We start from the raw sequence: 13,660 nt of genomic DNA, 5'->3' as shown, positions 1-13,660 counted from the left end.
CCCAAAACTTCATTTGGCTAATTGTTTTTTTTTCTCATCCTACAACGCTTCGCGAAAACTACTGAATTTAGGACATCTAATTGGCCCGCCGGCCTTAATGTAGCTCAAAAACTAAGTGATGTTATTTGAAACTTCAAAATTTTACTAAGTCAGCGAAAAAGAAATAACTTTTTCAAGCCAAACTATTTTTTATTATTTGCACCCAACAACTCTGCTATCAAAATGTGAGAATATTTTTATTTAGAAAGCCTCTTAATGTTGAAATTGTGTTATAGACCAGCAAAACGTATTTATGTAAAAGTATGTATTTCTTAAAAATTAATTGCTCTGAAAAAAGAACAAAATTATTGAATCAGTGGTTCAAATGGTAAACGATTTCACTATCTCTCTCTCCCTCTATCTCTCTCTTCTTTGCTCTCTTTCTCTGAAATGGTTAAGGATTTCTCTCTCCCCTATCTCTCTCTCCCCCTATCACTCTCTCCCCCTATCACTCTCTCCCCCTATCGCTCTATCCCCCTATCCCTCTCTTACTCTCTTTCTCTCAAATAGTAAAGGATTTCTGCCTCCCTCCATCTCTCTCCCTCTAGCGCTATCTCTCTCTCTCTCTCTCTTATTCTCTTTTTTGCTCTCTTTCTGTCTAATGGAACAGTGCGTATTCTAATTATAAAGCTTCTTCTATCCTCTTTCTGCCCAACCGATACTAGTGGCAGTATAATAATTTCGCAGTGTGCAGATCGATATGAAAGTAATAAAGATAGAACTATGTAACTTTTATTCGAAATCCCCGTGGATTATCTTTATTGTTTTATTATTTGCTATAAAGCGATAATTAGACGCATGTACTACAAATGCTCCTTAATTTAGAAAGCAAGAAGAGTGAAAAATGTATTTTGTTAAAGTTTATAATAAAGATTTCAGGTCAAGTGATCCAAGTACTTTGGGCATGGCCTTCAATTTCTCCGCAAATTGGTCTATTTTTAGGCTTGAGTTTAATAAGAAGTCAACTGAGAAAATTTAAAAAAAATTTCAAGAATTTTGAGATTTATTCAATGTTGAAAATTTTGGTACAGATTTTTTTAAAGTATCACTATGAAATTTTCAGGTATTACTGAGGATAATTACTGAAAAAATAAAGTAATACTTTGCTGAAGGGTTTTTTCATAAATGCCAATAAAAATATGTTTCCCAAAAATATTTAACTAATTCTATACAGTATCAGTATATCAGAACATACAAGTATATAGTATATAAAATAGTAAAAAATAAACAAAATAAAAGAACTTATAAAAATATTAAAAACTCCATACCAGCTAATCTGTCCTTATAGAAGGCACAAAAATTGAGGCCACCAACTGAATTTGAGGTATCAATTCGGGACGATCAAGGTGCCTGTGCTCGGTCAGATGCAGAAATATCATAGTCAATGTGTTTGCTGAGCATTTGAAGATGGTGTTTTAAACCCACCAACTAATGGGCTTGAATTGCTTGCAATTTGGTAACGAGTCCCCATCACCACTTGAATATAGTAACAAAGCAATAAAAATTTCTCCGTATGAGTTAAAATCAATAATTGAGAACGAGATGAATCCTACAAAAACACCTGGGTTTATTAAATATCTCCTTAAATGATAGTAGAGACTCCAAACTCCACTTTTCTTCTCAATGTAAAAGCCAAGGCAGCTTCATACAGACCTATATGTATGCTGCCATCTCCATTCAACCTTTTTGAAAAGTTGCTAAAATGAAAACGGACGCCGCGTCTGCAGCAAAACAATATTGTTCCAGCTCATCAGTTCGGTTTCCGTGAGAAATACGGAACAATTGAGCAGGTCAATCGTAGCAGCTGTGAAAAAAGGAATGCTTTTGAAAGATGGGAATATTGCTCAGCCATATTTCTTGATGTAGCTCAAGCGTTCGACAGATTATGGCACGAGGGACTTGTCTACAAAATCCAACGTACAGTGTACAAATCGGGTGTTTATGGTAAGATATAAAAACTACCTAACTGATGCAGTATTAGTCGGCGTACCACAAGACAGTGTACTGGGTCCGCTTTTATATGTAATACCATATACACGGCTGACCTCCCAACGAACCTGCAAATATTTGCATCCACGTTTGTTGACAACATTGCAATCCTTTGTCGCTCGGAGGGTCCAATAAGAGCGTCAGGTGAACTCAACAGACTGGCGCAACAAAGTGAATGAGTAAAAGTGTAAGCATGGGACTTTTATGCTAAATAGAAGCAAGAGCTCGAGTGTATATCTATATTTCACACTCATAACTCATTCTAAAGTTACATACCTTGGTGTGCGTATAGACAGGCGCCCGACATGGAAAAGGCACATTGAAGCCAAAAGTGGACAGATTAAGCTAAAAACGAAAGATCTTCATTGGCTAATTAGTGCCCGTTTCGGGCTTAGCCTTGGTCACAGAATCCTTCTCTGCAATACAATAATCAAGCCAATCTGGACGTATGCGTTTCAATTGTGGGGTAATGCAAGTGTCAGCAATATTGCAATTATACAGCGAAGACAATCTAAAATTTTAAGAATGGTTACTGGAGCGCCGTGGTACATAACCAATGAAAATATCCATCGAGACCTAAATGTTCCATTAGTGGCAACAGAAATTGCAGTAATCCAACGAAACTACTACCAAAGGCTGAAACACCACCCAAATCTATTGGCTCGGTCGCTGATGCATACCGTCAATACGTTACGTCTCAGAAGAATTGACCTTCCAACCCTGTGACGCATATTTGAGACCCCTATAACAACCTTAACCATCTTCGAGTAGCTGTAGGTACTATAATTTAGGTGATGAGTCGAAACCTTATTGTTAGTATTAAGGGGGGAAACCAGTTTAGACTTATCAAAAAATCGACTCTTTTTTTTTGCATAAATTGTTAGTATAACTACTCAAGAATATGTGGTAAAAATTGTAAAGCGAAATTTGCATTATTTCCGATTCTATGAGCACTTAAGTGACTGCCCGTCGGTTCCGCACCTTAGCGCGCGTTAGTTAGAACGACGTTTTTCTCCTTTTTTCATCTGGTAGGCGCTCTAGCTCCAAAAGTTATCGACCAATCGTTATAAATTTTTTTTGGAGTATTCTTTATTCAATTCTTAGTCATATGAACTTAATTCTGGGATTATATTATAATTAAAAATATTTTTTTAAGCAAAATAGATGAAAAAATATGGTATGAAAAAATTACGTTGTGTTCAAGCGCCTCAAAGATATGCAATTTTCAATATTATTTTACTCGTATCATAATTAGATTCATATTCTTAGGAAACATATTGTTAACGAAAAAAATATTGTTGTTGATTACGGAGAACAACTGCAACTTCAGGAATGCCCGCCAGCAAGATACTCGGATGGCGATCGTGCATGGACAACACGCTCTAACGCCACTATTTCCGGCGAAAATGGATTGAAAGAATTTTAAAGTGTACTTAAAAATATTAGTAAAATACCCTCTAAGTTTAAACAATTTCTGATTATTTCTTCCAAGTTCAAAAAATTCACGAAGAACACCAAAATTTCGGCCTCCTAAGCCGGGTTTCCCCTTTAAGATTAATTAATAGGTTCAATAAATAATAACGGTATAAAAAACAAAAAAAAATCAAAAAAAAAATTTCACGATTGAATTAATTTAAAAATTATAAAACGTTTTGTTTTTACTCATTCGGTTTGCGCCTTATTATACTCAAGCCTTGTATACCAATTTTCAGAAAAATTTAAGACTACGTTCAAAATGCTTGGATGAATCACATGGAAATGCTGTAGTGCGAATTCATACTCACCAAAAGAGAAACTGTTGAGAAGCAGTTGAGAACTAAATGTTAATATATTTAATGGATCAGAATTCTTACAAATATGTGCATGAGCTATATTTAGACCTTGAGAAGTTGAGAAGTTTTTTTAGATTTAAAAAAATCAACAATAAAGTTTTCTTCTTTGCTTTATGTTCCTACCGATAAATAAGTAAACGAAGCCTAGCGGCATTCGGCTATAGATCAGTGGTGCTTAGTCTATATGAATTAGTTCTTCAAATAAAGCCAGAGAGAAAAAATACCTTATAATACAATTTTCTCTTAGTTACAAATATTACATAGACACCCATTATTACGAAGAGAACATAAATGTGAAATTGGAATTTATTAGATATAACAAACTAATTTATGTAAATATTGTATGTAACTCAAATTTTGGCATGCTTCAGTAGAGTATAAGTAATATTATAACCAATTAGCACTAAAGAGAAAAAGGTAACTTCTATATATTTGTTTTATTTTTTTCCATTAATGAACTTCACTACATAGACACTTACGAGTATGGAGATAAAGAACTCAACAGTGTAAGCTAATATGTATACAAAAGAGTTTTAGGTATGCGTCAATACAAACAGCTAACGAATATTTGTAGGTTGACACAAATCCAGCGAATTTTAATGTGAACGTGTACACTATAATATATATGTAAATAGAACGCCACGTGCTGAATTTTGGAAAAAAAAACTTAGAATAACGCTAACGACTACAGAAATAGACATGAAAATGTAATAGCTTTAACAACTTTCAGAACTCCGTTTACCTGCTAAGTACACGTACTACACTAGCAAATGATGGGGGTATGCACAATTTGTGTTCTTTACATTTTTAATTTCTTTTTTTTTTTTGTTTTTTGACCATAACGTTTTTAACTAATTTAAACTTTTAAACACTAACAGTGGCTCGCAAATATTACCAAGTCATAAACGTCGCCAGTGTAAGGATATTTTAGGGGCACGAACAAAACCTACTATGCAATTAGCATACAATTTTCTGTATTTACACGATGGGGAATGTAATGAAATGGTAACGAAATAAATTATGAACTATGAAATGAAATGTAATGAGAAATTATGATTGTGAAATGAATGAATGCATGAAAAAGAAGCAAAAAAGCCACACAAAAAAAAGACATAATAAACAAAATAAAGTTAAATATACAATAAATTATTTCCAAACAACAAAAAAGCAAAATACCAAATATTAAATATAACAATTACAAATATTAATTGCTAATTGAACATCGAATTACATTAATTATCGTATAATGAAAAAAAAAAAACGAATAAATAAATGTAAAAATAAAAAAATATATAACAACAATTATAAAATGAATTGTATGGCATTTTTGGATGCGCTGCAATTCACAATGCAATTTTGTATACGCTTTGCTTTACAACAACGTCTACTTACATGGGCGTGGCTTACGTTCGACTGCTCCACTACCGGTCGTTGCTGCTGTTGTCGCATGATGAGGTACTGTGGGCGTCTTCTTGCCAGCTGTCAGCCGTGCGCTGGGCGCTGTACTGGCAGAGCGCAGTTGACGCTTCGGCGACACATTTTCAGCCGGGCCAACGGATTGTGAACGCGCTGTTGTTGTTGATGTTGTTGTAATTTAGTTTAAAAATGATTGTTGGTTTTGATATTTGGTTGTTATGAAATTCGTGATATAGAGGAATTTTTGTTTTATTTTTGTTAGCAAATGAGTATTGCGATATTGATTGATTTTTTATTTTTTTTTTTTTGTTTTGTACAGTTGAAGTGTTGAAATCGAGAATTTGTGATTTGTTTGAAACGGTTAAATGGTTTTTTGTAGTTGTTGTGAAATACACACAGACAGATAGATAACTTAAAATATACACATATTGCATTTTATGTATGTACACAACGGAACGAGAGTTAGGCAAAGACAAATGTAAATTTAAGATGTAGACAGAGACAAGGACACACACACATAGATAGATATCTAAAGAGAATATAACTGATATGATTTTATTTGCTAGGCACTACAGTTTAGAAAGTGTTTCTTTTAAGTGTTCGAATTAATTACTTTTATAGCCAACTACGGGTAAGTACTTTAGTTCTTGTTTATTTGAGCGATATTTTTAAAGTGTTTATGGCTTGCAAGCTATTTATCATATATAAGTGATTATGCTTTTTGTATTTGTTGTTTATTGCACTCGTGATGCACTAAAAGTATAAGTATGCGTTATCTTCTTCTAAGGTGTTTGTGGTTTCCTAATGCGCAAATATTATTTACACAATAAGTAGCATAGTATTAACATTTTTCTAAATTTTGAAAATGCACAAATATTTGGAAAGTATTTAAAAATGAACTCAAAAGTATTTCAGCCGTCTTCAAACATATCCGCCTACTTTATAAGTTTCGTATTTAACAGACTTTAACATCATTATGAGGCATACTATTTAGAACGAGTAATAAATCCATCAGAAATCTACTCTTTAACAAAAGACTTAAGGCACGAACCTGGTATATAAATAACACAACATTTTTTGTGTTTTGGGTTTGTTAACGCCTTGTTATAAATAATAATATTAGGTGAAGTGAAAAGTATTGACAATTTTTCACTCTATACCTTTAGTGATACAAATCTCCTAATGAACCGGGTCACATTATATGACGATTTAAAGGCGGTATTGCGCTCCAAAAAAAAATTTTTTTTTTGAAAGTTTTGTATTTTGTGAAGAAAGTGGAAGGTAAAAAAGAGAAAATTCAATCCAATCAGTACTACAAGGAATAAGGTTAGAATAGATGATCAAAAAATGTGTGCCATTTATGGATTAAGTAGATTATCGACAATCTCTACCAAAGCCTCTGTGCTGGTAATATGGACGTCAAAACTGCGAAATAGAAGGTGAGTCACCGAAAATGTCGATAAAATCATGGAAATCGTAGAGTCACATTGGCACGTGCATACTTATTTTATTGTATAGGAAGTGAAGATTACACAACAAACTGTAAGTAAATATTCGGATAAGACTGGCGCTAAGAAGAATGTGTGGGTGGCACACGAATTAGCTAAGACGAACCTTTTGGTCCAAATTGTCGACTATGGTTTTTAACTTAAACGGATAGTAAATAGTAATGAAACGGGTCACATACGAGAAAAACAATCTCGGATCAGTTACGGCTAGCCATTCCATACGTTTGACAAATCTCAGATTAACTGCCAAAAGGTTGTTGCGGTATATTTGGCGGGATTAAAAGAGAATCATGCACAACATGGGCTGAATTCCACGAAAATAACGTCAGGTCAAACACAGCTAGAACACAGCTTAAACGACATGCTCCGATAGCTGCTTTTATATGAGGTTCTATAGCATCCATAATATAATCGAGGTCTGGCACTAAGTGATTATCAACTTTTCAGTTATTTGAAAAGTTGTCATATTGGTCCAAAACTGGCCTCAAGACGGGTTTGTGAAAACAAGCAGGTTTTTTTGCTTATACAGTAAAATTGTCTTTAAAATTGACAAGCATCTTCTGAGAAAGTGGTGAATATTGCTTGTACGTGAAATACTATACTCAGAACTTTTTATCTAATTTTATATCAGTGCAGCCATTTGTTGGGATTATTTGAGCTTATAAATTACAATAGTAATACTATTAAGAGGTCTTAAGTTTTGAATCTTAATTTATAAAAAAAAATTATGTGAAATTAGGGTAAGAACCGTTTTGTTTTGTTCTGACTAAGTAGGAACGTATTGAAATGAAAATTCCAAATGAAAATTTGATATAAATTTAAGAAGGAATATTTACGTGTAAAGAAGTGTATAAGTTTCATTTAATTATTTTTAATAAAGCGTTTTATTTTTATTTTAACTAGACAAGGTTTGTTTTCTCCTTTTTTCTCAATTCTAAAGGCATTATCTTTAAAAAATGATAGCATATATACATTTCAAAGTAGAGCTGAACAACTTTTCCTTTCTCTCGATTGGAGCTTCCCACTTGAGTCAGCCATAAAAACTGCGGAAGCAAAATTGGGTACCTAATATGTTTTTAGCAGACCGAATGTTCTCTAATCTCAGAAGATATGTCAATTAATAATTACAATGCTAACAAAAATAAAACCAACTAAGTAAACTTGCATTGTAATAATATCCAGAAACGTATATTAAGCCGTCGAAGAGCTGAAAAAGAAATGAATTTAGTCGAAAATGGATGATTTTGGAACTTTCACTATTATGAAGCACGATTTCTTGTGTTACTATACAACTGACTGCATTATTAATCTCATTATACAGAGAATTTTGACCTCAGAAATTAGCCACGAAGTTACCAAGAATCGGAAGAGCCATCGAGTCCGATCCATTTCAATTGCTTATGAATTATTTATTTATTTGGAGTTTGGGTTTTCAAACAAATAATAAGTCATAACTAATTTTTTCTCTTGGGCAAACATGAACGTCTGCTCTTCTTCTGGGTCTGAATTCCTTCTATTATCTACCTGTGGAAACATGAAAAATGCTACATGAAGGTAACACTTTAAGTTAAGAACCTATCTACTAAAAGTGTCCAAAGCTACTGGAGAGTCATACAATAACACAACTAAAACTATACCCTATATTAATTACCTAATATAGCATTGAAGTACGTTAAGTCACTTTTTACCAAGGCAATAGATTCTTCTATCTTGGCTTTACTACCACTTCAGACGGCGAAGGTGTCAACTGCAGGTTAAAGAAACCAAGGGCGACGTTCAGGCGAATGCATATCTACAAGCGCTCTAAACTGCGAATATTTAGCTCGTATGTGAAGTCAATACTACTGTATGAAAATGAAACATGGCTGGTCTCCAACACCATCACACAGAGGCTACAATATTTCGTCAACAAATGACTCTGCATCATTTGAAGAATATTCTGGCCGAACATTATAAGCAATGACGCGCTGTGGAAATCAACGAATGAGGAACCCATTCTACTGAACATCAGGCGCAGAAAGTGTCGATGGATAGCAGATGCCGACATCGCATGGGACGGGGCAAAAACAACAGCCCAGACTGCACTGTATACGATGGAAGAGTCTTGTTGAGACCATATGCTCCCGAGTGGAGTTAAAAATTGTTAAAGACATTATAGGAATAAAGTAATACGAACTTGTACAAATACGGTATAAAAGCTATTTCCCTAATCTATTGGACTAAGCATAGACGTGCACCATAAATTAGAGCAAAAACTTTGTATAAAGAGTATTCAAGGAATTATACTAGTTTTATTGGCATTAAATTTCATGAGATTCTCCTGAAACCAATAATCTGTCTTCAATTTGAGTTAAAAAATAATCAAAGGCCTTGACTTAAAAATAAAAACCAAATAATTTTTAATTTCTCGATGCTCAAATGATACACCTTTATTTGTGATAAACGTAGGATCGGAAACTTCGCTGCGCCAGAAAAGACGATTTTTCTACGACTCATTCAAGTTTTTAAGACTCGAGCTTCTAAGGATCTACCTCCACATCGGCTCTCCGTTTTCCTTCAATTGCTCAAACAACTTTGTGGGAAGGTATTGGAAATTTGTGAAGAGAAATCTACAAATCAACATATCAACAAATTGTTTTGAAATTTCACAAGGAACTTGGGAGCAATGCTGCTCGAACTTATGATTTATTGCCAGAAGCGAGTGAATGAGATTAAATGGAAGATAGAGAAAAAAACAGCTCAAATGGTGAAGAGAAAAATCAAGGATTTTCCGCTAACACTATCCACCAGCTTATTCCACAAATTGTTGTAAGGTAAAGCAGAGATGTAATAAGTAATTATAATAATGCTTCACAGCTTGAGTTTTGTTATTTAACAGCCATAAAACGTGGCTATTTGCCCCTATTTTTCAGCACTCAAGGAAATTTCCGTTCTATTTCAAAGAAATACACCAAATTTCAAATTGATAATCGAAAGAGCGCTCTTATTCTTGCAATCAAAATTTAAACAGAAGTTCTGAATTATTTTCAGTAACCACTAATCACTCAAGCAGCTGTGGATTGCTGCATGAATCTGGGGTTAAAAAGCGGGAATTTATTCTCAATAGCATTAAATATTACTCTTCACTTCATATGAATTTATACACTTTTATTCTTTTATTTCTTAAATTTTCAAAAATTGTTTGGTCAGAAAATGTTTTAGAGAATCAGATATCATAAACTCAAGGAATCAGGGAATACTCAGACACTTAATAGCCCATCTCCACCGAGTCTTAACTGCACTTTATGCTCAGCTATAGATAAGCAGAGCATTTAAGTGCCTATATTAGTCACTTGCAATTGTTGTTATGGTATTAAAGCGTGCTTACTCATTTTCAACACAGTCGAGCTCAATTCTGCTCTGCTAATAGAAAATGTTACTTTAGCAGTGATTGCAGTATGAGAAATGTTAAGTTATTTAACAGCATATATGCAGTCGCAGGCAGAGCTATAACTATACACACAAAATAAGGAAATTAATTAAGTTTTTCAAGATAAAGTTTTCGAAAAGAAAATTACTTTTTTCCATATTTTTAGCTTTGATATAAATTTTCTGCAATAATTAAAGTACGTACCAAAATAGGAAACAACAAAAGCTAAAATAGTCGACCACTCTCACACGAGACATTTAGCTTACCCTCTTTATATAAAAGTATAGGCAGCTCTGCTAAACGGATGTTGCCAGCAAATCTCATGTAAATAGTAGAAGGGAAATGCTTGCTTTTTCTGTAGTTTAGCAAATGTTTTAAGGTACTTGACCACCTTATAAGTTTCAAAAAATTAAATTTTTTTTTTTTACATTTTTTCAATCCTTATACTTTTAAAAATCATCACCTGAAACTGTTTTTTTAAATTCGAATTCTAACAAAGTGAAATCAGTGAAAATGTGCAGGCGCATCCTGCACTCATTACTTGCTGACTCAGCGGAAAGAAAATAGCAAGTTTTAACTTTAAACGCGTTTTTCCAGAAAATACTTTTTTTCGAATGGCGGACACTTTATCTCCGAAACTGCTTAGCCGATTTTAATGATTTTGGTCTTGTTTTATTTGTTAAGATGTTTTGTATGCCAATTTACCACATTTTGCAAAAAAAAAGTTAATAAAGTATTGCTTTTTAAGCATAACATTGTGAAAAACAGGGGTGTTTTCTTAACTTTTTTTCAAACATCCGCCATTTTTTTATTATTTTTTTTTGTGAGTTTGTGGTAAATTCTCACGCAAGGAACCTTCCTTTTGAAAATTTTGTATCTCTCTTTTGTTTTAGAATTACCATTTCTAAGATTAACTGTCCGCCGCAAGACATGATTTTCTTCAGGCCTCGACTTTGGCGCCTCCTGGATATATGTTAAAAAAAGAAATTTTAATAAATCAATTTTTTTTTGTATTATATAAGCTCTAAATAAAAATTAAAAAAAAAATTTATTTTAATATATTATACAGAACATGAAAAAAAAATTATTGAATATGTTGTACTTTTTAGCTTTCCAAGGTGGTCAAGTACCTTAAGTGAGACTTAACTTTTGGTGGAAATAAGCTTCCAGTTTTTCGGCGCTAGTTTAACTGTAGTATATTTTAAGATTTAGTTTAACTCTGTAGAGTTGTGCGTTTAAATTTTGTTTAGCTGGAAAGCAGAATTAAAATTGCTCTGCAAAACTGATTTTATTAGTTAAGAGTAACCGAATACAGTTTATGTTAAAGACAATGGAAAAACTACTTGAATACCATCTAAGCGAAGAAATAATCTTCAAAAAACCCCTCCATAAGCTGCAATTTGCTTACCACAAAGGTAAATCCACAGTCACAGCACTGCACACACTCGTTGTCAATATAGAAAAGGCTCTAAATCAAAAAGAAATAACCCTCTGTTCCTTTATGGACATAGAGGGAGCCTTCGACAACGCAAATTACAAATCTATGGAAACAGCACTCGAGAAAAGAGGTGCAAGCCCTATACTAACACATTGGATAAGCCAAATGCTTAATCAGAGGATTATTAAAGCCTCGTTAGGCCAAGCTGAACTTAATGAAAAAAACTCACTTGGGAGTCACATATAAATAATATAACAAAAAAAGCCGCTAAATCTTTGTGGACAACCAAACAATTACTAGGGAGTTCCTGGGGTCTCAGCCCTAGTATGGCCCTCTGGATATATTATGCAACCAAACGGTTAGACCATACTGTATGGGGTACTAGTATGGTGGAGCAAATCTATTCAAAAAACAGCGGTAACCAAACTGGGAAAATTACAAAGGCTTGCTTGCCTATGCATCACAGGGGCTATGAGAACTACCGCAACAGCTGGCATGGAAGCACCCCTTAATCTCCCACCACTTCATATAGCAATCCAAGAGGAAGCAGCTACGCAAGCACTCATGCTACACATGAAAGAAAATTTCAAATTAGGCAACCGTACCGGTCACCTAAGTATCCTAAATAAAGTCAAAAACACCATAACAACCTGTTTCACAAAAGGATACACAGTTACCTTTCCTAAGAGGAACGAGTGGAAAACAAACCCAAAATGGATGAATGATGATTCACAAAAATGGTACACTGATGGATCAAAAACACCTCCTTGTGGTGTAGGAGTAGGAGTAGTGGGCCCAGAATCCACAAATCATTCACTCTCACCTGGCACACCACCATCTTCCAAGCGGAATTATACGCAATAATGGAAGCAGCAAACATCATGCAATGAAGAAACCACAAGAGAGTAAATATTAGAATACTCTCGGACAGCCAATCAGTTCTAAAAGCTTTAAATAGCTATACCTGCAACTCAAAAACTCTCTTAGAATGCCACAAGGCACTCAATAACCTGGCATCCAAAAACAATGTCTCATTAATTTGGGTACCAGGACATGAGGGATATGACGGCAACGAAAAGGCAGACTTTCAAGCCAAAAAAGGGGCAGATGTAAATTTCACCGGACCTAGTCCCATGTTTGAATTTAACAAAAACAGCCTAAAACAAAAAGTAAAATACTGGGCCAATGCTGATTTATTCGAGAATCAGCATTGGAACAATGTAGAGGATCTTAGGCACTCCAAAAAGTTCTTAAGTTTCAATGCTAAAAGAGCTAACATGGTCCTCACGTTAAACAAAAAGAGCATTCGCACTCTCACAGCCGCCCTCACGCGTCACTTCACCTGCAACAAACACTTACATAAATTAGGCATTACTAACATCAGTACCAGCAGATTTTGCTGCGAAGATGAGGAGTCTATAGAAGCATAGAAGGAACAAGCTTTTAAACAAGTTCATGCTTATAGACGAAGACCTACAATCACTCCCTCAGAAGGAGCTGGTACAATTCATAAGCATACTTAACAGTCAATAGACAGCATAGGGTGCACAATATATCAATATGGTAGCAGTGCTAAAGGCCTATACCTTAACCCTTTACTACCATTAACCATTAACCATTAACCATTAACCGAATACAGGCGTACATTTCATATATGCTGATATTATTTTTATGGTTATTACGCATGATTTGATCTTGAAAGAATCTTATTCATCACAGAATTTTTTAATTTGTATTTTATTTTGTAAACCAAATTCAAATTAAGCTTAGCTTATATTCATCAAATAAAGCCAGTTAAGAAGAAGCAAATTATAGATTATGTATGAATGGATGTTTAATTATAATAAATATTTTAGAAACAAGAAAAGTATAGCAGTACGCTATAAGCCAGATAGGTCCTCAAAGAAATGCACTGTCTGCGTACATAATTCATATTATTTTATTGAACAATTTCTTTTATAAAAATTACGCTTATGTTTACCTACTTACTCCTATTGAATATTTTATAGCTCACTGAACTTAAGGTCAT

At 34.0% G+C, this 13,660-nt stretch overlaps 1 protein-coding gene across 1 annotated transcript in view; it reads right to left on the bottom strand.

The window, feature by feature from the left end:
• The window catches only part of LOC128862011 (proteoglycan 4), a 102,463-nt gene that overhangs the window by 26,966 nt on the left and 61,837 nt on the right, over positions 1-13,660 (bottom strand). The window contains exon 11 of the mRNA XM_054100429.1: positions 5,253-5,429. Coding sequence (XP_053956404.1) covers positions 5,253-5,429 — 177 coding nt within the window. The remainder of the gene's footprint in view (positions 1-5,252; positions 5,430-13,660) is intronic.

The sequence above is a fragment of the Anastrepha ludens genome, chromosome 2 (genome assembly GCF_028408465.1).
Source record: "Anastrepha ludens isolate Willacy chromosome 2, idAnaLude1.1, whole genome shotgun sequence".
In the NCBI taxonomy this organism is placed as follows: Eukaryota; Metazoa; Arthropoda; class Insecta; order Diptera; family Tephritidae; genus Anastrepha; species Anastrepha ludens.
Note: the sequence above shows the minus strand (reverse complement) of the source record. Positions and strands in the feature narration are given on the sequence as shown.